At 34.5% G+C, this 22,989-nt stretch overlaps 1 protein-coding gene across 16 annotated transcripts in view; it reads left to right on the forward strand.

Moving 5' to 3' along the window:
* The window catches only part of HMBOX1 (homeobox containing 1), a 149,404-nt gene that overhangs the window by 99,870 nt on the left and 26,545 nt on the right, over positions 1-22,989 (forward strand). For all 16 annotated transcript variants that reach the window (XR_012914676.1, XM_075997142.1, XM_075997148.1 and 13 more), the window contains one exon: positions 1,834-1,987. Coding sequence is in view for 15 of the 16 variants with exons in the window: in XM_075997142.1 (XP_075853257.1) it covers positions 1,834-1,987 (154 nt within the window). In the remaining variant the exon portion in view is untranslated. The remainder of the gene's footprint in view (positions 1-1,833; positions 1,988-22,989) is intronic.

Raw genomic sequence — 22,989 nt, forward strand, 5'->3', positions numbered from 1 at the left:
TAAAATGAACAGAATTTGCCTACGGATTGGATATGTAGTATGTGGGAGAAATAGAACAGTTAAAGATGAATCTGAGATTTTTGAGCTGAGCAATATGAAGAATGGGAATCTATTTATTGAAATGGGAAAGACTGCAGGACAGTAGGTTTGGAAAGGAAAATTATAATTAGTTAGCATATTAGGCATCTGTATAAGTGAATACATAGAAAAACGGCCATTCAGAAGGGGATCTACAATAAATCTGTAGGTATTACAGTAGAAACACTATCTGTGGTATTTCTTGCATGGTATGGTAAAAACCACGATATGGTTTATATTTATTAATAATTAATATTTAGTATGTATTTTAATATGTATATAAACCCCACAAGTTCTAACCTGTCTTTCTAGGGCTATATTAAGAGTTTGGATTAAACCATAGGCCGGGGGAACTTTTTGAAGATTTTTGATCAGAGGAGTGATATGATCATAATTATGTTTTGGGAAGATGAATTTAACAGTATAAAAGGTGAAAGAAGAATAGAGGAGCCAGAGACTGAACTCTATTAAAGCATACTAAATTATGTTTAAGGTCTGTGAAATAAGTCTGTGGAGGTCACAGACAGTGTTGTCCTTGTTTTACTTTTAGCTTTTAGCCTAGAGAAACCCACGTGAAAGGGGTTTGATGAATGGTGAATGAGTGAGTAAATGCATCATTGCCAGTTCAAACTATTTGAGAAAAAGCTAGTCTGAATTAGTAAAATATCTCAGTTATAGCTTTTTGTTCACTGAAATTTTATTATGTTTAGGAGGTAGCAGAGTATAGTATCAACAGGTAATAGACCTATAGACATTTGATTTAGTAGACTGAAAGCATATCAAACATCATCTTACTTTCTTTGATGCTATATTTGACTATTTAAAAAGTTTACAACAAGCCGGGCGCTGTGGCTCACGCCTGTAATCCTAGCTCTTGGGAGGCTGAGGCGGGCGGATTGCTCAAGGTCAGGAGTTCAAAACCAGCCTGAGCAAGAGCAAGACCCCGTCTCTACTATAAACAGAAAGAAATTAATTGGCCAACTGATATATATATATAAAAAAAATTAGCCGGGCATAGTGGCGCATGCCTGTAGTCCCAGCTACTCGGGAGGCTGAGGCAGAAGGATCACTCGAGCCCAGGAGTTTGAGGTTGCTGTGAGCTAGGCTGACGCCACGGCACTCACTCTAGCCTGGACAACAAAGTGAGACTCTGTCTCAAAAAAAAAAAAAAAAAAAAAAAAAAAAAAAAGTTTACAACAATTCGGATTATTTTAAATTCATCTCCTAACTGCATGTGCTCTTTAAGAGCTCCCACGTCCTTATTTTAAAATATAAATTTTTATTTACTCATCAGCTAAATTTAAGGTACAATCCCAAGTCATTTGAACCTAAGGTATATTGTTCAAAAAGATTATAACTATCAAGTAGGAGTTTCAATGGAGATTTTTTAGAGGAAAGTACACTGATGAAGTTGTCACTAAGCCAAAGACCATACTCTCCTATTCCCATAATGAAGTAAACTTTGTGCTTTGTTTCAAAAATAATATAAATGAAACTAATAGATAGATGACCAAGTAGGAAAAACAATGACATTTTAAAATCACTAATCATAAATTTTTAAGGAAGAGTTTTTATTATTTTGGTCAAATGTTGTTTTAAAAATAATATAAATACCAGATATTTATATTGCCTGCAATTTTAATGGAGAGACAAAAGTTTATTCTCAAATTCATTGTTATTGATTTCATGATATATTTGTCATATTGGTTTGAAACATTTGCAAGATATTTGCTAAAAACGTCTTGTTTATTTCAGGGGCTACACTAAGTATGAGACCAGCCCCTATTCCAATAGAGGACCCTGAATGGAGACAAACACCTCCCCCAGTCTCTGCTACATCTGGGACCTTCCGACTAAGACGAGGGAGTCGATTTACCTGGAGAAAGGAGTGCTTGGCTGTGATGGAAAGGTACATATCTCATTTTCCTATGAGAAAGCTCCCAAACTTAGGAAAGACGTGAACTTTAGATAGATTGGGACAGTTTTCATTTCAAATAAGTAATTTTGGATCTAGGTTCTATCTCTGAAAGTATTTTGGAATATTATAAATGCTATATTATTGAAATAAGGTAACCTTAGTATTGAGAATTCTTAAAGCTGGAGTTAGCATCTATTTATTTTACTTACAATTTAATAGTATCCTCAATAATTTAAGAAACTTTAGAAGACGTATTTATTAAATTTAGATATTTGTATTATATTTTGGAAAAACTCTCTGAAGTGTTGTTTTCATCAAAAATATTGAATAATTGTTTAGGAGGCCACTGAAATTTAACTTTCTTCAATATGGTGTATGGTCCAAGCAAATTTAGTCCCAAAGGATAGAAATACTTGCTTTTGACTTTGCTTTAGTAATTTATCCTTTCACTCCAGTACTAGTACCTGATCCATAGTAGGTTCTGAGTATTTTTTTAACCTAAATTTGACTTTAGCTTCAGTTTTCCCTTCTGAAATGGTATAAATTATGATTGTGAAATGTTGGATATATTTAGCATAGATCGCATAGTAGAATTATCCTTTTTGTCACTTACCTATAAATGATGTTTACAGAATTTTTTATGGAAAGTTTTATATGCAAGAAGGTAATAATGTTCCAGCCTGGAACATTACGTTTTTCCTGTTACCTAATCTGACAAGTAGAATGGTATACTGGACAGAGCATTTGCCTGAAATGAACCTGTTAACTTTGTTTAGGTCATAAACTCTGAGCTGTGACTTCATGTCTAAAATAGTTTTTCAGGCTAGGTGGGGTGTCTCATGCCTGTCATCCTGGCATTTTGGGAGGCTGAGGCAGGAGGATCCCTTGAGGCCAGGAGTTCAAGACCAGCCTGGGTAACATGGGGAGATGCTGTCTTTACAAACAATAAAAAAAATTAGCCAGACATGGTGGCACATGCCTGTAGTCCCAGCTACTCAGGAGGCTGAGGCAAGAGGATCACTTGAACCCAGGAGTTTCAAGCTGCAGTGAGCTGTAATCATGCCACTGCACTCCACCCTGGGTGACAGAGACCCTGTCTCTAATAAATAAATAATAAACAAATATATACATACATACCTGGGTGAAAGAGACCCTGTCTCTAGTAAATAATAAATATATACATACATACATATGTGCATATACACATAAGAAAGAAAGATTTTTAGTAGCCAATACGTCATCTAGGACTTTTGCTATATCTGTTCTGCTACTTTATGATTATTTCCCAGCTCATTAACCTCACTCCCCGAAAGAGAGAGAGATTTAAAGAGCTGAAATTCAGACCATGTTTTTGTTCTCGTAATATAGTTGAAATTAAGGCAAACTTAAGGTTTGCTTAAGGCCAAACCTATTGCTATTACATAAATTTAAAAAAAAGGTTGGATCCAGTGTCCCAAATGAGACTATGGGTTATCCATTGATGTTATCATCTATTCCTTTCCTCACTCTCTTTATTATGGATGAGAGTAGAGCCCATTATTGAATAATGAACCCTTATATGCTTGAGTCATTACAGTGAAGGAGTGAGACACTGCTGTCCTGGAGACCTGACATTTACAGTCTGCTCATCTAGAAATTTTTATTCTTTTTGAAAATTTCTTTTGAACTTACAACACAGCAGATGGGAATGTTTAACTTAAAGTATTTGCAGTATTGTACATTTTCCTCCAGGTAACAAAATAAGCTTTGGCATTGGTTTCTAGCTGGTATGAGTCCTAATTGTGCTATTGACTTAACCATTTAGTTTCTTCATGAAGATACCAGTATACATTGATTGTATAATATCAGTGTGAGAAAGAATTAATTTAAAAATTAATAACAATAATGATAGATGATGTTCCTAATGTGTTTTCAGAATTGAACCTCAGAAACTTTGGGATTATTTTTATTTTTCCAAGGCAACAAAAACTAGCCACAGAATCATACTGATTAAATTTCTGTTAAAAAGATATTGAGCATTACCCTGTTTAAGCCTCCCGTTTAGTCTTAATTTATAATTTTTAACTTTAATTTTAATAAGTGTCTTTAAACCAGGAATTGGTTATGTTTGGTTTAATTTTATCCTACCTGGCACAGCTAGAAAAAGGATGTGGTTTATTCCAATAGTTGCAAAAATGCAGAAAACCTTTCTTAGTAGTTAGTAGTACAAAAGGTCCTACCTAGTATGACTTTCATTCTGTGAAAATGGAACTTTTTATTTTCTGAAATGGAATATAAAATTCCCTACCATTTTAGAGTAATGCATGATGTTTTTCCTTAGAATGAGTGAGTGAATAAAAACATATGCACAGACTGTAAAACCAGCAAAGTAAGCCTTCCTCAAATATGTTAGTATAAAAGTTAAAAATTATTTCATTCCTCACACCATACACCAAGATAAATTTCAAATGAATCAAAAAGGTGAATCCATATAAATAATAGAGGAAAACATGGGTGATTCCTACATATCCTAGAAATGAGAAAAATGTTTCCTAACCATGACTCAAAAGCAATAAGGGAAAATATTGATAAATATTGATTACATAAATAAAAACAGCTTTGGGGGGGAAAAACTGAGACATAAAAAGACAAATTGGAAAAAAAAATGTGCAACTTTTTGTTATCCCTAATATTTAAAAAGCTCTTAGAAGAACAACAAATCTATAGAAAATTGGACTAAAGATATCAGTTATAAAAATAAATGCAAATGGCCCTTAAACATATGAAAAGATCCTCAATCTGACTCATAATGAGAGAAATTCAAATTAAAACTACTCAAGATATACCATTCCTCTCCTACCAAGTTGGCAAAAATCCAAGAGTTTGGCACATTTTCTATTGATTGGGCTGTAGAGACTTAGGCACTCTCATACACTGCTTGTGGAAATGCAAAATGGAACAATCTTCATGGAAGAGAATTTGGCAAAATCAGGAACTATTACTTATGAGTTTGCCCTTTGACACAGCATTTCTGCATCTAGGAAATTATCTTAAAGATACACCAGGAAAAATATGAAAAGATAGCACTGTTTGTAATAATATCAAACAGTGATGTTGTAGACAAAACCTGTATGTCTATTCGTAGTAGACTGTGCCAAAAAATTATAGTATATCCATACGTTGGATGTTGAGGCTCACATAATGGAGTACTTTAGAAAAAAAAAAAAGGAACAAGGAATATCTCTATACAGTGATGTCCAGGATATAATGTTACGTTTAAAAAAAAAAAAAAGCAGAGTCAACTGTACATAGTAGGAAACGATGATTTATGTATGTATAATTTATCTTATACTGGTTTTACAGATAGGTATAGATGTAGCTATAGATAAAACAATGTTATGTAAGAGAAAAGAGGTAGAAATATAAATATAGAAATATAAAATCAAAAGAATTAAAACACTGTAATCTGTGTATGCATAAAGATCAAAATTTATCTGGAAGTTATTTTTTTAATAGCCTTATTGAGATACATTTCACCTATTTAAAGTGTATAATTCGATGCTTTCTGGTATGTTCACAAGAGTTATGCAACTATCACCTCAATCAATGTTAGAACATTTTTATCACCTCATTTTAGTAACCATACGTTTGATCAGTGAATTCAGTGCTTTCATCCTCACTCACTTATTAGAAGTTCTCCATCAACCATCTACCTGAGTAGTTTTAGGGCAGTGATTCTTAACCTTGGCTGCATATCAGGATAACCTGGGGAGCTTTTAAAACTATTAGTGGGACTTCACCTCTGACTAACTGAATCATAATATCTGGGTATGAGACCTAGACAGAGGTATATTTGAAAAGTTCCCAAGTGATTTAAAGTGTAGCCTGTACTTAGAACCACCATTGGGTCATCCATTGATGATTATTTCCTGGTCATTTTTTTCATAAGGGGTTGCAAAATGGTTGCATTCAAATTTTTAAATTTCTTCTGCATTAGTCAGCTGGAATTCTTTAAAGAACTTTCCCTTATCAACTCTTTGGTTATCCTGAAATATACTCCCTCACAAACATGGGGGCTGGGGACTAGCCAGTAATTATGGAACCGAGAAGTAAATGCTATAACGAAGAGGGGTCACTAAGATTATAGGAATATGAGATGTAAGCAGGTAGAAGAAAGAGGAATACCAAGGTGGTGACATGTTGGCTGCATTTTTTTCCTTAATTTTTATTTTTAATTATTATGGATACCTAATAATTGTATGGATGGCTGCATTATGATGGGTGATGGATAGGAGTTCACCAGTTAGAGAACCAGAGAAAGGACATTATAATGTTAGGAGATACCAGGAGGTTCTTTGTGGCAGAACGTAGAGGTTTTCATTAGAAACGTCTCTACTTTAATTATGCAGACTGCTATAATTATACCATAAGCTTTGGCATTCAGACATTATCGTATAGGAGATTGTATCTATTAGATTGGTTTAGTAGGTAATATTAGTGGGATTGAGGAAAATGTACAAGAAATCAACCAAGTATGTATTTAAGCACATGCTCCTTGCATAGAGCCAAGGGGAAATAAATGTAAGATTTATGTAAGTTGTAGTATCTGCTTTCATAAATCTTAGGCAATAGTAGCTTACATTTAAATAGGACTTTAATATGCAATTATTGATATCATGGATAATTATATGAAATGGATCTTGTTTAACCTTCACAATTCTTTAGATATTTCATTATTTACAATTATACATAAGAGCCTCAGGGAAAGTGACTAACCCATATACAAATGGATTAGAGGAAGGTGGATGGAAGCCAGCTTAGGAGGCTATTAGAGTAATGCATGCATGACTGATGAGAGCCTAAACTCTACTGTTAAGGCAAAGGGATAGGAAATAGAAGGTAATAGATACCAGGAAAACATTAAAAAAAAAATCCATCCTTCTCAGTTACAGATTGAACATAGGAATGACAGATCAGGAAGTTTAAAAGAATTTAGCTCCCAGATAGTATCTGTACCATTAGAAAACGGTTTGACCTTGAGCAAACCATTCAACATCTCTGGGCCCCAGTTCACCTATTTATAAAAAGAAGAGTTAAATATCATGATGAAGCAAAAAAGAGGATGGACTTCAGAGTCACACAGACTTAAGGTTTAGTTTCAGCTTCCCCTATGTTAATCTTAGGGAATTTGGGGTTTCTATAAAGTGGAGATGGTTATTATGAGAAGAGTTATGAGTTGATTTGAGATATACGTGTGAAGCACACAGTGGAATGCCTTCCTCATAAACAGTGTTGAACCAGTGTTCTTTTTCCATCTAAATTTCTTCCAGTTTAAGGCTTTGACTGTGAAGTTACCTCAAGATTTCTGTGGTAGGAGAGTTCAGTGATACTAGAAATGGAGATTTGGGAGTCATCAATATAGTAGGTACAGTTAGAAAGCCACAAGTGTGAGTGAACTCTGGTTAAGTCTGGCTAAATCCCTCTGCTTATACAGTTTCTGTATTTTTGCAGCTAAATGTATCTGGAGAAAAACTTAAAACCATACTGACTAATCTCATTTTAAATTCATGACCAGGAACCTCAAGTGGATCTTTAATTCTGCCAGGCAGAATTAATACTATACCATTCTGGTTCATTCTTCACTCTCCTAAATGATTATTTCATACTTTATTCTCTCTTTGCGAACTCCCCATCCTTATTCTCTCATGATGACCTTGCTTCCTGTTTTTATGAGGAAAGTAAAGCAAAAAGAGGATAACATCCACAAACTATCTACCTGCTTGCATGTGTACACATATATTCTTGTTTTTTCTGCCTCTTACTGTATCTAGAGCACTTCAATGATATGTGCATTCCCTAGCACATATCTTGGTGCCTGGCTAGTAGGAGATACTCATCATTCATATATATATTATATATATAAATAAATAAAAATTTGGCAGGGCATGGTGGCGCTCACCTGTACTCCCAGATAATCAGGAGGCTAAGGCAAGAGAATCACTTGACCCCAGGAGTTTGAGAGTTTGAGGTTGCAGTGAGCTATGATGACACCATTGCACTCTAGCCAGGGCAACAGAGCGACATCCTGTCTCAAAAAAAAAAATATATATATATACATTTGAGACATATATATCTATCTCAAATTGCATTTTCCCCTTCTCTGACTTCATTGCATGGTCTTTTCCACATATTTGACTTTTAAAATATTCAGTTCTAAAAACATTTATTGTCACAAAGGACAATATTGTTTGATTCCATTTATGTGAAGAATAGGCTAATCTGTAGAGACAGAAAGTAGATTAGTGGTTGCCTAGGGCTGGGGAGGATAGGGTTACTGGGGAAGGGGGGTTGATGGGTAAGGAGTGTGTATTTCTTTTGGGGATGATGAAAATTCTAAAATCGATTGTGGTAATGTTTACACAGCTTTACAAATATACTAAAAGCTATTGTATACTTGGGTGAATTTTTTGGTACGTGAATTATATCTCAATAAAGCTGCTTTAAACAAGAAGCGTTTATTTAGTGTGATATTAGAAGCTTCACATATATTTACCCTCCACATTTAATCCTGACTGTAGTCCTGGTTTCTCCTTTTTTCAAATGAGGCAGTAAAGGCTGAGAGGTTGTATAACTTACTAAGCCCAAACTAACAAGTGGCCTAGCCACAGGTAGATCTTTAGCTAGTGCTAATCATTTGAGTTCTCCTTATGAACTACAAAGAATGTAATTTTCATTTGGGTATGAACTGATTATTTTTATATATGGCTTGGCCTTTGTTAACTCAAAAATCTGATGCCACAAGATTAATTTATGTTCCAACCTTCTATTTTTTTAAGAGCATATGGGGATTATAATAGGCGAAAAGATGAAACAAAAATGACAAGATTATTGCTAATTATTGAAGTTGGTATGTAAGGGATCATGGGTTTATTATACTTGTGTAAGTTTAAATTTTTCATAATTAAAAATGTTTTTTTATGTGTGACTTCTAGTCAGCATATGGTTGCTTGGCTCTATTTTAAATTTAGGCCCAGTTAGCCACTCAGGATCCATCTTGAAGGATTGGCTCTTTCAGGCTCACATTTGTTCACACTAGCTGTGAGGCACAGTGCTATGGATGGAGAGAATAGATACATTTTAGGGTGAAAGGAGTAAAGGGATAATGAACCTGGTAGACTTGAAAAGAGAGTTTATGTCAGGAGTTTTGGAGGTTATGGCCTTAGGAGCAAAGCCTCTAATGTATTCTTTCATCATTAATCTTTCATGATTTGGGCTAGGTGTTCCTTTAGCTTTGGAAGCCGCGTGTCTCTGCAGCATTAGGGTGTGTGACTGTGACACAACAGAATGAGATGTCACTGTTGCATTTATTCTAGTTTCAAGGGAGAAAGGTAAAAAAAAACCTCCAAATCTCCTTTTTCAACCTGCTTAAGCAAGATGGAAAGAGAAGCAACAACTTGGGAAAAAAACACTGGATATAGGAATAAATGTGAGAATACCTAGCAGTGATAGGTAGAAGCAATAGAATATAGTGGTTATAAGAGTACCAGCTTTGGGGCTAAGTTTGTGTAGAAAGATTGCTTATTGCTGTTATTTTTAATCAAAGTGGCTGAATGAATGACCCTGTATTTGGGTATGTCCAGGAGAATGCAAATGAAATGCTAATGAAGGTAAATGAATACTTTGTGTATGTTTGTAATTAAAACTGCATGTTTTACTTTTCTTATGGAAACAGTATACCTGTAATATATTTTTTGTTCTTCTTAGATTCTTTTCATGTTCATCTTCAGTGAGCGATATAAAACAAAATTATTAATAAAGTCCATAACCCTCTGAAATTATAAGGAGAACATTTTGTTTTTATTGTTTTAAACTTTGTCAGTCTCCAAAATGACTTTAAAAAATTAATCCAAAATATTCTCCCAACAGGCAGGGAATCAGCATTAAAAATTTTAGCTTGAGAGTGCCTCTTCTCCCAAAATTTAAGCATCTAAAAATAGGTCCTTAGAATAAAAGTGTGTATTCATGAACAAAAATAGCATCACAACCACGATACCATAGCAAACCAAAATTAAATCATATTCTAAATTTGATGTCACTGCTGTTAACCTAACATGTACATAATCTGAATTACAGACATGTGTCTAGTAACCAAATGCATTTTATTTAAGGGTATTATACATCCTCAGAGAACTAGTATGAAGGAGACAAATCGGGTTGTAAAGTGTATTTCTAGAATGTTGCTTGAGGTTTCTGTAATTTAATTCTCTTGATCTTTACCGCATTTTGGAATTCTTCCCAGGACAGTTTATTGGTACATGGACTTTAGTTTCAGTCTTTTTCCTTTTCCTTTTAATTTTTTCCAGTGAATACTTAGACTGTGAAGGTTAAGAAGACCAATAGTTCCAGAAACTAAATTCTATATTTAACTGCAGATTGGGTGTGGTTCAGACAACTGCAATGCAAGATTACCTAGTGTTTGCCAGTCATCAAAACTCTGACCTGCAGAAAACATTTCTTTTCCTAGTCCTCTGACTCTGAAATATGCTGAATTATGATGATATGATATGTGATATATAGTTTTGTATGTGAAAATAAAAGACAAAAGAGTCTCACAGATTTAAGCTTCAAATGACTGTAAAAGAACAGTTTCTTCTGTGTTCTTTTATTAGCTTTAATTATCACTGTATGATTCAAAAAAATTTACCCAGGAAGTCATCTCTGTTTCTCTCATTTCATGAAGCCCATTTTCTCTTAATATATTTTTTCTTCTTGTTTGCTTTATATAATTTCAAACTTTCTTAATTACCATGCAAATGGAGAAATAACTGCTTGTACTTTTATTAGGATTTTCTCTCCTTTAAAAAGAAAACAAAAACGCTTTACCTCTTGAGAATCCTGTTACTTTGTAAAATGCAAGAATAATTACTGTTTCCTTCCTTAACAGTGTCCTTGGTTTGTTTTAGTATTGTGTTTGTGATGTTATTTTGTTTGGATCCTTTATTGTTTTGTATGTTCTAATATTGGTATCACTTATTTTATACAGAAATCCATGGAGTTAGAGACCCGTCTCATTTCAGTAAGATGATACCTAACCAGAAAAAAAGAGCAGAAATGTGTATAAATATTTTCCTAATATTGCTTTTCTGAGAAATTGAGACTTATGTAGATGTTTCTTTGGATGGCAACAATAAAGGGACTGATTTGCTTTTGTTACACAAAAATAAATTCATCTACTGACCACTGATTGATTTTAAGCAACCTAGGTTTTTTGTTTGTTTGTTTTTTTTCTTCAGCATATTATGGGAGTACAAATGTTTAGGTTATGTATATTGCTCTTGCCCCCCCCAAGTCAGAACTTTAAGCATGTCCATCCCCCAGATGGTATGCATCACATTCATTATGCATTCATTATGTATGTATATCCCATCCCCTCCTCCCGTTCCCATCTGTCCAATGCCCAATAAATGTTGTTCCTATGTGTTAAGCAGTCTAGGTTTAAGCTAAGAACTTTGATTTCATTTACCTGTATTTGGTCATCATTACTGCAGAGGATAAGGAAGGGATCCTAAAGATCATCTAGTTCAAATAGTTTATTGTTTAGATCAAACAACAGTTTGTGGTTTAACTTGTTTAAATTCACAGAAGAAATGAGATTAAGTTGCTTATTTTGAATCCACAGTCATGTGAACCATAAAATATGATTTTTTAAAAAGCCTATTTATTGAACTCCTCAGCCCTTTATCTTCCTTAATTTTTATTTGATAAACATTTATTGAATGGTCTGTGTGCTAATAAGCTTTATGTTCAGAATTATGTTATAAAGATGGGTAAGATAAAAGTCCTTATTTTATTTAACTCCAAATTTCTTCTCTTCTGTGTTTATTCATCTATTTCTCTCTGGCCTCCTTGTTCTTTCCTTTTCCTTCCTGAATACCTTTCTGTATCTTCCTCTTCCTTACCTTCTGTTCTTTGGTTTGCCAGGAGAACTTCTATCCATTCTTTCTTTCCTCTTACTCTCTTTTAAGCATACCTTCTATCCTTCACCTCTGTTCTTAGTTGCTTAGTTGATCATAATATAAAACTGAAGTATATGCTGTAGTGTTTCTTATGCTTTTGATGGGTTGAGAAGAGGAAGAACGGCACAGCCGGCAGGGCAAGCAGTGTGTGCAAAGGCACAGAGGCTTGAAAACTGAGGTCACTTGAGTGTGTACCAGTCAGGCCGGAAATAGGTCTAAAAGAGTAGACTTGGGGAACGGCCTTGTATTGCCACATTTCCAACATCTGTCTTTCTCAGAGCATTCTTTTTTGTATCCATGCTGAAATAATGTTCTTTTAATAATGGGAAGAAAACATTTTTTTTCTTAATTCATTTTCTAGTTTGTGCCATTTTTCTCCCATATGTGAAACAGAGATAATAGCTCTTTTATGCCAGGGACTCAAATTATCTTTTATGTGGGGGTGAATTTTGTGTTAATATTTGTAAAACATCCTCGGAATTTAAAAATTCAAACTTTTAAAAAATCTTTCCAGCCTTCTTCTTTAAAGACAAGAGCCTAAATAATATTCCCTTTTCAGCATGTTCAAGGAAATATATTGAAATTCCAGCCATTTTCAATTAGGAAAAAAAAAATCTTTCGACCCATCTTTTTCCTGATGATTTGTTTTATAAATATACATTGTTACAAAAATTATAAAATGCAGGGTGTTTTTGTTTTTTTTTACAGACTTCTAATATAGAGGTACATTGTTAGTATGAAAATTTAGGTAATATCTTTGCCAAAATGAATTGTTTCACCATCTGCTAAGTAAATTTTACGTGATATTTCAGTGGTGTAGTTTATGTGCTCCTTTGTGCTATGGTTTGGTAACACTCGGCATGCACTAAAGTCTGATATTACTAAGTATTCCTTGAACTTAATTGAATATTTAAGAAGACCCTACAACTGGAACAAAATTAGAAAACACTATCCCCTTCTTTTCCCCCACCAGACCTGTTAGACTCAGGGTGGGAGATAGAACAGTATAGTACTTTCTAATGTTATTAAAGTTGTAATGCATTCAGATCAATTCAATGATAAATAATAATTCAGAGATTTAAAGACCCAATCAAAATAACTCAACAACAGCAGAAAAATTACTTCTGAAGGCTTCACTGTTGTTTTCCTTAGCCTGATCATTGTACCTTTTTCACCCATAAAGACCATTTTGTGGGCCGGGCGCTGTGGCTCACGCCTGTAATCCTAGCTCTTGGGAGGCTGAGGCAGGCGGATTGCTCAAGGTCAGGAGTTCAAAACCAGCCTGAGCAAGAGCGAGACCCCGTCTCTACTATAAATAGAAAGAAATTAATTGGCCAACTGATATATATATAAAAAAAAAAATTAGCCGGGCATGGTGGCGCATGCCTGTAGTCCCAGCTACCCGGGAGGCTGAGGCAGAAGGATCACTCGAGCCCAGGAGTTTGAGGTTGCTGTGAGCTAGGCTGACGCCACGGCACTCACTCTAGCCTGGGCAACAAAGCGAGACTCTGTCTCAAAAAAAAAAAAAAAAAAAAAAAAAAAAAGACCATTTTGTGGGAGCAGATTTGAGTCCTTTAAAATGTAATGTTTGTCCTGATCTGTAATAGATGAGGACCTAAAACACATGCCCTCTCCCTTTCCCTTAGGTTGTTTTGCCTTCACTGCAACCCCTGGCAAGCTGGTCTCTTCCCTCCTCTTCTGATGTCATTGCTGTCCTAGGATAGAAAATGCTGGAAGAATACATTATAAATTTTGGAATTAATGGATGCTGGAAGTTGAATTTTAAAGAGTTTATCCTCTTTCGTACTCCTTATGGAATGACTTGGGTAGAACATAATGAACTACATCTCCTGTATCTCTGCAAATAGAATGAAGTTTGTAACATTTATATGAGACAGCAGGAGCCTGGACATGACCTCATTTCAATCCATTAGACTATTTGAGGAAAAAATAACAAAACTTTCCCACTTATTGACAGGTAAAGTTATCCCAATCCATTTCTCATAGCCAGTAAGAAGATGAACTGTCCTTAAATGCATTTTAAAATTGGCAAATTATACTTCCTGGTTCCTTTTTGGTCAAACAGAAATAGCTGAAAGAGGAATTATGTTTTTGAGGCAGATTAGAAGTTTTCTCTGTCCTCATATAGATGCTTTGCCAGCAGTTTCATTTTTTACAATGTAGCCGTTATTACTCTAGTCCCTGAACCAATTAAACAGGACAAAAGAGACCCCATATTCTCTTACACTGTTCTGTGGCCACAGTTTATAAAGAAATGAAGCATAGTTAGGTATTGTGTGTAATGAGTCACCAATGAAGTATATGATTCATCCCAGAGGCAGAATTAAAGGTATTATATTATAAATATTAATACTGAGGTAATCATCGTATAGACTAACTGGAAAATATTGATGGAAAACTAGGGAGTTTTTTTTTTTAAACTCAAATATTTATTGAGCTTCTACTTTGTACTAATCATCATGATAGACACTAGGAGATACAATAATTAACAAGACAAATGTGGTTTTGGCATTTATAATAGTGTATAAAGAAATCATTATTGTTATACTTAAACTTCCCAACATGTACAAGGGTTTGCATATGTGTATGATGCTTGAAGATGTCAATTGGTAAGATACAAATTTGTGGGTAAATACCCAACTTTGGATGAGGAAGCTCAAGTGAACTGTATCATTTTAGTGGTAGGAGTTATCTAAAAGTGGTCTTTGAAAACACTTTGAAATACTTTGAAAAGTAACATAGAAATCATAATAGTGCCTCATCCAAATATTCTGTTTTATTGGTTCCTACTCTGACATGTCATCCATTAAATCAGAAGGCCAGACTAAGCTATGGTCTAACCATCTTGAAACTATCGTGTAATATATTATCATTATCTTACTTGGTTTGTCATCCATCAGAATACATTTGCTCTGTAGAGTCACTGTGAAGGAGTTTATTTAACTTGTATACCATTGTTAATTTAACTTTTCAGCTCTGACAGTATTAATGTAAGTAGCATGGTTTTGGTCAGATGTTACCAGAATTAATTTAGCTTTTTAGAGGCAATTGAAGACTCATTTATCTATATCCTGGTAGTTTGAATGATTCCCACTAAAAACAGTAGCAAACCGAAGATACAGGATGTAAAAAGCTAGGTTTAAGAAAAAGTAATAAGTACTCCTTTGTACAAAGTATTGTGTTTCTTCCTCTGCTTTCAGGGAAGTATCAGGATAATCCCAGACCAGTGCACCTCTGATTCTTAAAGAATCTATGCTGTTGTCTACTTTTGGTTTGCTGTTAATACTTTTGAGATCAAGAATTTGGATTAATCCCTGGGAGAACTAGTTCTCATTTTTAATACAGACAGTATCCCTTTTAGCAAGAGGTAGTCATTTTACAGAAACATAGCACTGATCACAAGAAAAACCATGCAGGGAGATGATGGATTGATCCTTATCAATCCTGTTCTGTTGATCTTCACATTGTCATAAACTGTTCAATAGTGTCAGGTTTGTAAGTGGCCAGTTTATAATTCAGGACTTCATATTTATTTACTTATTTTTTAATTGACAGATATTTAAATAGTCACCAGCTCTTTATATATAAAAATAGGCTTCCTGCCTCTGGACAACTTGTACATCAAAAGTAAGAAACTTAGTTCCAGATGACCTTACAAATCTCTTTTATAAACCCACTTCCTACCATCTAAAGCTGACAAAACCAAGAGAGGAAGATACACCTGCTACCCAGGTAAAGGGGAAGCAAATGCAGCAAGGAGCAGCTGACACCAATGCCTTACATGGTTTGTGAACTGATAGATAACAGTTATTTTCAAACGTACCACAGTATCCACTGGTACGAACTTAGTTATCATTCACATTTGGTAGTTTTGTTAGGAAACTAGGACATCCATATTTCAGCAAACCCAAACATTGCCCTTTTGTACATGGAGGGTATTCTTAAAATGGAGGATTGAATGAAAATTTGGCAAATTCAGTGGTATTCAATCAAGAGATGTGTTTTAAAGGAAATACTGTTTTTCAGTTGTTTTTCTTCATGATTAGAATTTGTCAGTTTTACTATTTTTGTCTAACTCCAAAAAATTGTCTCTATGCTTTTCATGGTATTCATAGACTTATGATTAAAGGGAAAACCAATGTCACATAGTAATAAAACTCACACCACATCTCTAAATATGGTGCTTCACTTAGGGCTGCATGTTCCTGGACAAGTGATAGCTTGTGTTGTTTCTAAGACTTAGTGATAGGATAAAGTGTGCTAAAAACTCAGCTCCTAAATCCAGTCCTATCCTTGACATGTATTTATCAGAAAACAAGTAGGATCTAGTGGCAATTAGTGTGCTGCAAGTAAGTAAAACATTTAAACCTAGAATCTTTGCAATGAAGAGCCTTGGGAGATGAAAACTTTGGGCACATTTCATACATGGTGTCCATAATTCTCATTCTCATGTATAGATTTTTCTTTTTTAAACAAGTGAAAAAAGGCATCTTCCTATCCCGATAACGATTTGGAAGCTTTGTTCTCTGCTAGTGTCTGAGGAAGTAGTAACTCTTCTACGATAGGTTAACTGTCTTGTAGACATAGACTTTTAATGCATATTGATGTTATATTTCAAGTGAGAAGTCCCAGGGTTTATTTAGCTCTCCTCTACACGAGGGAAAAAGGTAGATTAGTATTATGGTTGCCTCCAGAGCAATTAAATTTTCTTTCCCAAGGAGGAAAAACCCTCAGATGAGATGTAGCTGTGGTCCTAGGGCTTTCATGGGTTTCTTACTGATGCTGTCACACCTTTGCTTCCAGGAACTCTTGTGAAATTTATGGGAGGTTGGTCTAGATGATTCATTGGTACAGAGATTTGCATTAAATATCTTAAATGAAGTCTGAAACAATATCATGTCTTAGCTGAATTTGAGCCAATGACCTGAATCAGGAAACCTGAGTTGCAGGTCATGTGACCTTGAACAAGTCAGTTTTCTCTGGCTCCTCATCTGTAAAGTTCTTGTCCTCTCCCGCAAAATAAAGAGGCTTTAAGTGTAAAGGTCTTTGCTTTTTTTGTCAGGATCTACTCTGTGGTGTATCTAAATCCATGTGTAATGAGCTGTGTTATGGGATTCCATATGCATTTATGAATTAGGATTCAAAAATTCACCTTTTCATATCTGTATCCTTTAATCTGTTCATAAGCCAGGACTACTAATTTTTCCTCTTAAAACTCTTTTCTTTTCAAAGGCTATTCTACATTAAAACTTTAAGATGCCTCAAAGTCACGAAAACTTACAGCTTCTTCTGCAGTAGAACTCATTTATATTTTAGGTTTTCCTTATACTCACACCTTCTGAAAGGCTGATGTGGAGAGAGCCATTATTTATTTTATTAAGTCTATAGAATTAAAAATGAACTCATCTGTAAAAAACACATTAGTGTAGAACTGTGGTTCCCAAGCCCCAGGCTGCAGCCCAGTACAGGTCGGTGGCCTGTTAGGAAATGGGCTATCACTGCCTGAGCTCCGCACACCACTTCATCCCCAGTCTGTGGGAAAATTGTCTTTCATGAAAAGGGTCCCTGGTGCCAAAAAGATTGGGGACTGCCAGTATAGAACATATTTTGTTTGTTGTACTATAGTGTATTTACAAAATAAACTTTTAAAGTGTACATTGGCTTGTTGCTAAAAGGCATTATGATAAGCTAAGAAAGTTGTTATTTAAGAATAATTTTATACAATTCCATTTTGCTCACACTTTCAGACAGCAAACTTTATTTTTAAATAATGCCTCTTTAAATTATAAAATTAGCATGTGCTTAATAGATAAAATAGGAGGAAATACAAGAAAATATAAAGAAGAAAGTTAAAATACCCCTTAATACTAACACCCAGAGATAATCATTGTTAACATTGGGTATATTTCTTTCAGTCTTTATTCCATGTGTTATGTATATATCTGTATATCTTTTGAAACAAGAGAATTATACTGGCTATGTAGTTTTGTACTTAATATAATTTATATGATCTTTGAAAACGTGATTTTTATTAACTGAATCCATTTTAAGCATATACAATAATTTATTACCCAGTGTCCTGTGATTGGACATTTTGGTTGGCAACTGTATCTCTAATTCAGGTCCTAGCTTCATAACTGAGTATGATGTCAGTGTGTAGACAAATAGAGGTATGGTGAAAGAGAAGGAAAGTATTTTGGAAAGCAGTTTTCAGATTAATCAGAGGTAGGTTTTTATAATATCATATAATCCAATTTATTATTATTTTAGGTAACATTTTTTATTAGGAAATTAACACTAATACATTGTAAACTATTTAGAACACACAGGATTTAAAGAAGAAATTAGTATTTTCATTTACAAATAACCCTACTGAAATATTTTGGTATATTTACATTTAGGGTCTCTTTATATATATATATACATATATATATACACACATAAAAGCATAATTAGAATAACTGTTATATGTGGTTTTATAACTTGCTTTTCTTCACTGACATTTTCCCATGTCATTAAGTACTCTTTGAAATGTGATATTTTTAATAGCTCATTCTTCTGCAAAGGGCTATACCATAATTTATTTAACCATTACTACTTTATTAGACATTTAAATCATCTCCATTTTGCCCTATTAAATATTACTGACATAAATACCTTTGTACTTACCTTTTGTCTTAAGAATAATGATACATTTGGCCATATTACCACCTCCTTACCCTACAAAGCTGGATTTGTCCACATACTAATGGCGGCCTGAGAATGACTACTCGGGTCACCACAGCCTGCCTTTACATGCCTGTCATAATTGTCCTTTTGGTAAGTGAAAATCTTGCTTATTTGGTAGGTGAAAGGCAGTGTTTCCTTTTATGAGCCACTGCACCTGGCCTGCTTTGCTTTTAAGGATTACCAAGTTTGTTTAAACTTTGTAAACAAGGATACATGAACTTCTTTGATTACTAGTGAGGCTAAACATTTTTACATATTAATCTCTCATACTTCTGGAATTTGTTCTTTTCCTTTACCCATTTTCCTACTGTGTAATCATGTTTTTTACTGACTTATACATTAACTCTTTATAGAGTGACTTTTTTATTAACCCTTTATGGTGTATATGTGCATTTATTTTTTCATTTAAATGTAGATAAATCCAGTGCTTTATTCTTATGTTACTGCCTGCATCACTTATGCTTCCTCAATCAGACGTTTTTCTCTAGTTTTTGTTTTTGTTTTTTGTTTTTTTTTTATTTTGGCATATTATGGGGGTACAGATTTTAAGGTTTCAATAAATGCCCATTTCCCCCCTCCCCCCAAAAGTCTGAGTCTCCATCATGACCATCCCCTAGATGGTGCACATCTCACTCATTATGTATGTATATACCCGCCCCCCTCCCCCCTCCTACCTGCCCAATACCCTATTACTGTAGTACCTATGTGTCCACTTAGGTGCTACTCAGTTAATACCAGTTTGCTGGAGAATATATCTGGTGCTTGTTTTTCCATTCTTGGGATACTTCACTTAGTAGTATGGGTTCCAGCTCTAACCAGGAAAATATAAGATGTGCTATATCACCATTGTTTCTTAGAGCTAAATAGTACTCCATGGTATACATATACCACATTTTATTAATCCATTCTTGGATTGATGGGCACTTGGGCTGTTTCCACAGCCTTGCAATTATGAATTGTGCTGCTATAAACATTCGAGTGCAGGTGTCTTTTTTGTAGAGTATCATTGGATCATTTGGGTAGATGCCCAGCAATGGGATTGCTGGATCAAATGGTAGATTCACTTGTATCGCTTTAAGGTATCTCCATATTGCTTTCCACAGAGGTTGAACTAGTTTGCAGTCCCACCAGCAGTGTAGGAGTGTTCCTCTCTCCGCATCCACGCCAGCATTTATTGTTTGGAGATTTTTTGATAAAGGCCATTCTCACTGGGGTTAAGTGATATCTCATTGTGGTTTTGATTTGCATTTCCCTGATGATTAGAGATGTTGAGCATTTCTTCATATGTTTGTTGGCCATTATTCTGTCTTCTTTAGAAAAATTTCTGTTCAAGTCCTTTGCCCACTTTTTAATGGGGTTATTTGATTTTTTCTTCCTAATTTTCGTGAGTTCTAAGTATATTCTAGTTATCAGTCCCTTATCGGATGCATAGGATACAAAAATTTTCTCCCATTCTGTAGGTTGTCTGTTTACTTTCATGACTATTTCTTTGGCTGTGCAGAAGCTTTGTAGTTTGATCATGTCCCATTTATTTATTTCTGTTGCTGCTGTGATTGCCTTTGGGGACTTCTTCATAAACTCTTTGCCCAGGCCAATGTCTAGGAGAGTGTTTCCAACTTTTTCCTCTAGAGTTCTAATAGTTTCATACCTTAGGTTTAAGTCTGTTATCCAGCGTGAGTTGGTTTTTGTGAGAGGTGAAAGGTGTGTGTCCTGTTTTAGCCTTCTACAGGTGACTATCCAGTTTTCTCAGCACCATTTATTGAAGAGGGATTCTTTTCCCCAGCGTATGTTTTTGTCTGCTTTGTCAAAGATTAGATGGCTATATGAGGATGGTTTTATATCAGGATTCTCACATCTGTTCCACTGGTCAATATTCCTATTTTTGTGCCAATACCATATTGTTTTAATTACTACAGCTTTGTAGTATAGTTTGATATCTGGCATATTAATGCCTCCCATTTTGTTTTTGTTGCCTAGAATTGCTCTTGATATTCGGGGTCTTCTTTGGTTCCATAGGAAGCGTAAAATTATTTTTTCTATATCTGTGAAGAATGCTGATGGGATTTTAATAGGTATTGCATTGAATCTGTAGATCAGTTTGGGTAGTATAGACATTTTGATGATATTGAGTCTGCCGATCCACGAGCATGGTATGGATTTCCATCTGTTTACATCCTCTGCTATTTCCTTCCTCAGTGTTTCATAGTTCTCCCTGTAGAGGTCTTTTATGTCCTTGGTTAAGTAAATTCCTAGGTACTTTAATTTCTTTGTTGCTATTGTGAAGGGAATTGAGTCTTTGATTTGGTTCTCAATTAGATTGTTGTTGGCGTATATGAATGCCTCTGATTTCTGTGTATTGATTTTGTATCCTGAGACTTTACTAAATTCATTGATCACTTCCAGGAGTTTCTTGGTTGAATCTTTGGGGTTTTCTAGATACAATATCATATCATCAGCAAACAGTGAAAGTTTGATCTCTTCTGCCCCTATTTGGATACCTTTGATTCCATTTTCCTGTCTGATTGTTGTAGCCAAGACTTCCAGTACTATGTTGAACAGAAGTGGAGATAGTGGGCAGCCTTGTCTGGTTCCAGTTCTAAGTGGGAATGATTTCAATTTTTCCCCATTCAGTATGATACTGGCTATGGGTCTGTCATATATGGCTTGTATCATTTTTAGGTATGTCCCTTCTATGCCTATTTTCTTAAGTGTTCGTATCATGAAAGGGTGTTGAATTTTGTCAAAAGCTTTTTCTGCATCTATTGAAAGAATCATGTGGTCTTTGTTTTTGCTTCTGTTTATGTGGTGAATTGCATTTATAGATTTACGTATGTTGAACCATCCCTGCATCCCTGGGATGAAGCCCACTTGGTCGTGGTGGATTATTTTTTTGATAAGTGTGTGGATTCAGTTAGCTAAGATTTTGTTGAAAATTTTTGCATCTATATTCATTAGGGATATTAGTCTGTAGTTTTCTTTTTTTGTTGCATCCTTTCCTGATTTTGGTATCAGAGTAATATTCGCTTCATAAAAGGTGTCGGGGAGGTTTCCGTTCTTCTCGATGTTGTGGAATAGTTTCTGCAAGATAGGTACTAGTTCTTCTTTGTAAGTATGGTAAAATTCAGGTGTGAAGCCATCTGGACCGGGACTTTTCTTTTTAGGGAGATTTTTAATTGCTGTTTATATTTCAGCTGTTGAGATTGGTCTGTTCAGGGAATCTATTTCTTCCTGGTTGAGCCTAGGGAAGCTGTGTGTTTCTAGAAATTTGTCCATTTCCTCCACATTTTCTAGTTTGTGTGCATAAAGGTTTTTGTAGTATTCATAAATTGTATCTTGTATCTCTTTGGGATCAGTTGTGATATCTCCTTTTTTGTTTCTGATGGAGCTTATTAGAGATTTCTCTTTTCTGCTTTTCGTTAGCTTAGCCAATGGTATGTCAATTTTGTTTGTTTTTTCAAAGAACCAACTTTTTGTTTTATTAATCTCCTGAATAGCTTCCCTGTTTTCAATTTCGTTTAGTTCTGATTTGATCTTGTTGATTTCACTTCTTCTGCTGGGTTTGGGGTTGGTCTATTCTTCTTTTTCCAAATAAGACTGAAAGTAGATCCTCATCTTATGAACCAAATATATCAGGGTTAAATGTAAAAGTAAAATCATTAAAAAACAAAAACTATTTGTGACAAGAAGATCACAAATAGTTTTTGTTTTTTAATGATTTTACTTTTACATTTAACCCTGATATATTTGGTTCATAAGATGAGGATCTACTTTCAGTCTTATTTTTTACATAGCCATATTTCCCTTCCTCCTTGGATTTAAGATTCTTTCTTACATCTGAGGTTATTTTATTTGTTGGTTCTATTGATCTTCATCAATTCTTAAACCAAAATTTTGATTATTATGATTTTATAATTTTATACTATTTGACAGGGTACATTCATTACTATTTATGTTCAAAATGTTATTACCTATTTTCATCTATATTTTCCAGGTAAACACTGGAATCATATTGTTGACTCCTACCACTCTTACAAAGAAAAAAACAGAAGAAAAAATTTGTATATTTAATTTGAAGTAAAGTTATGATCACGCCACTGCACTCCAAAAGCCTGGACAATGGAGCAAGACTCTGTCTCTTAAAGAAAAATCTTAAAAAACTAAGTGTAGATAGATATTTCTGAAACACAACAAAGATTATTGATGTTTATTAATAATCATTAATTAAGTTAATGAATAAACCATAAAGAG

The sequence above is a fragment of the Microcebus murinus genome, chromosome 24 (genome assembly GCF_040939455.1).
Source record: "Microcebus murinus isolate Inina chromosome 24, M.murinus_Inina_mat1.0, whole genome shotgun sequence".
Classification (NCBI taxonomy): domain Eukaryota; kingdom Metazoa; phylum Chordata; class Mammalia; order Primates; family Cheirogaleidae; genus Microcebus; species Microcebus murinus.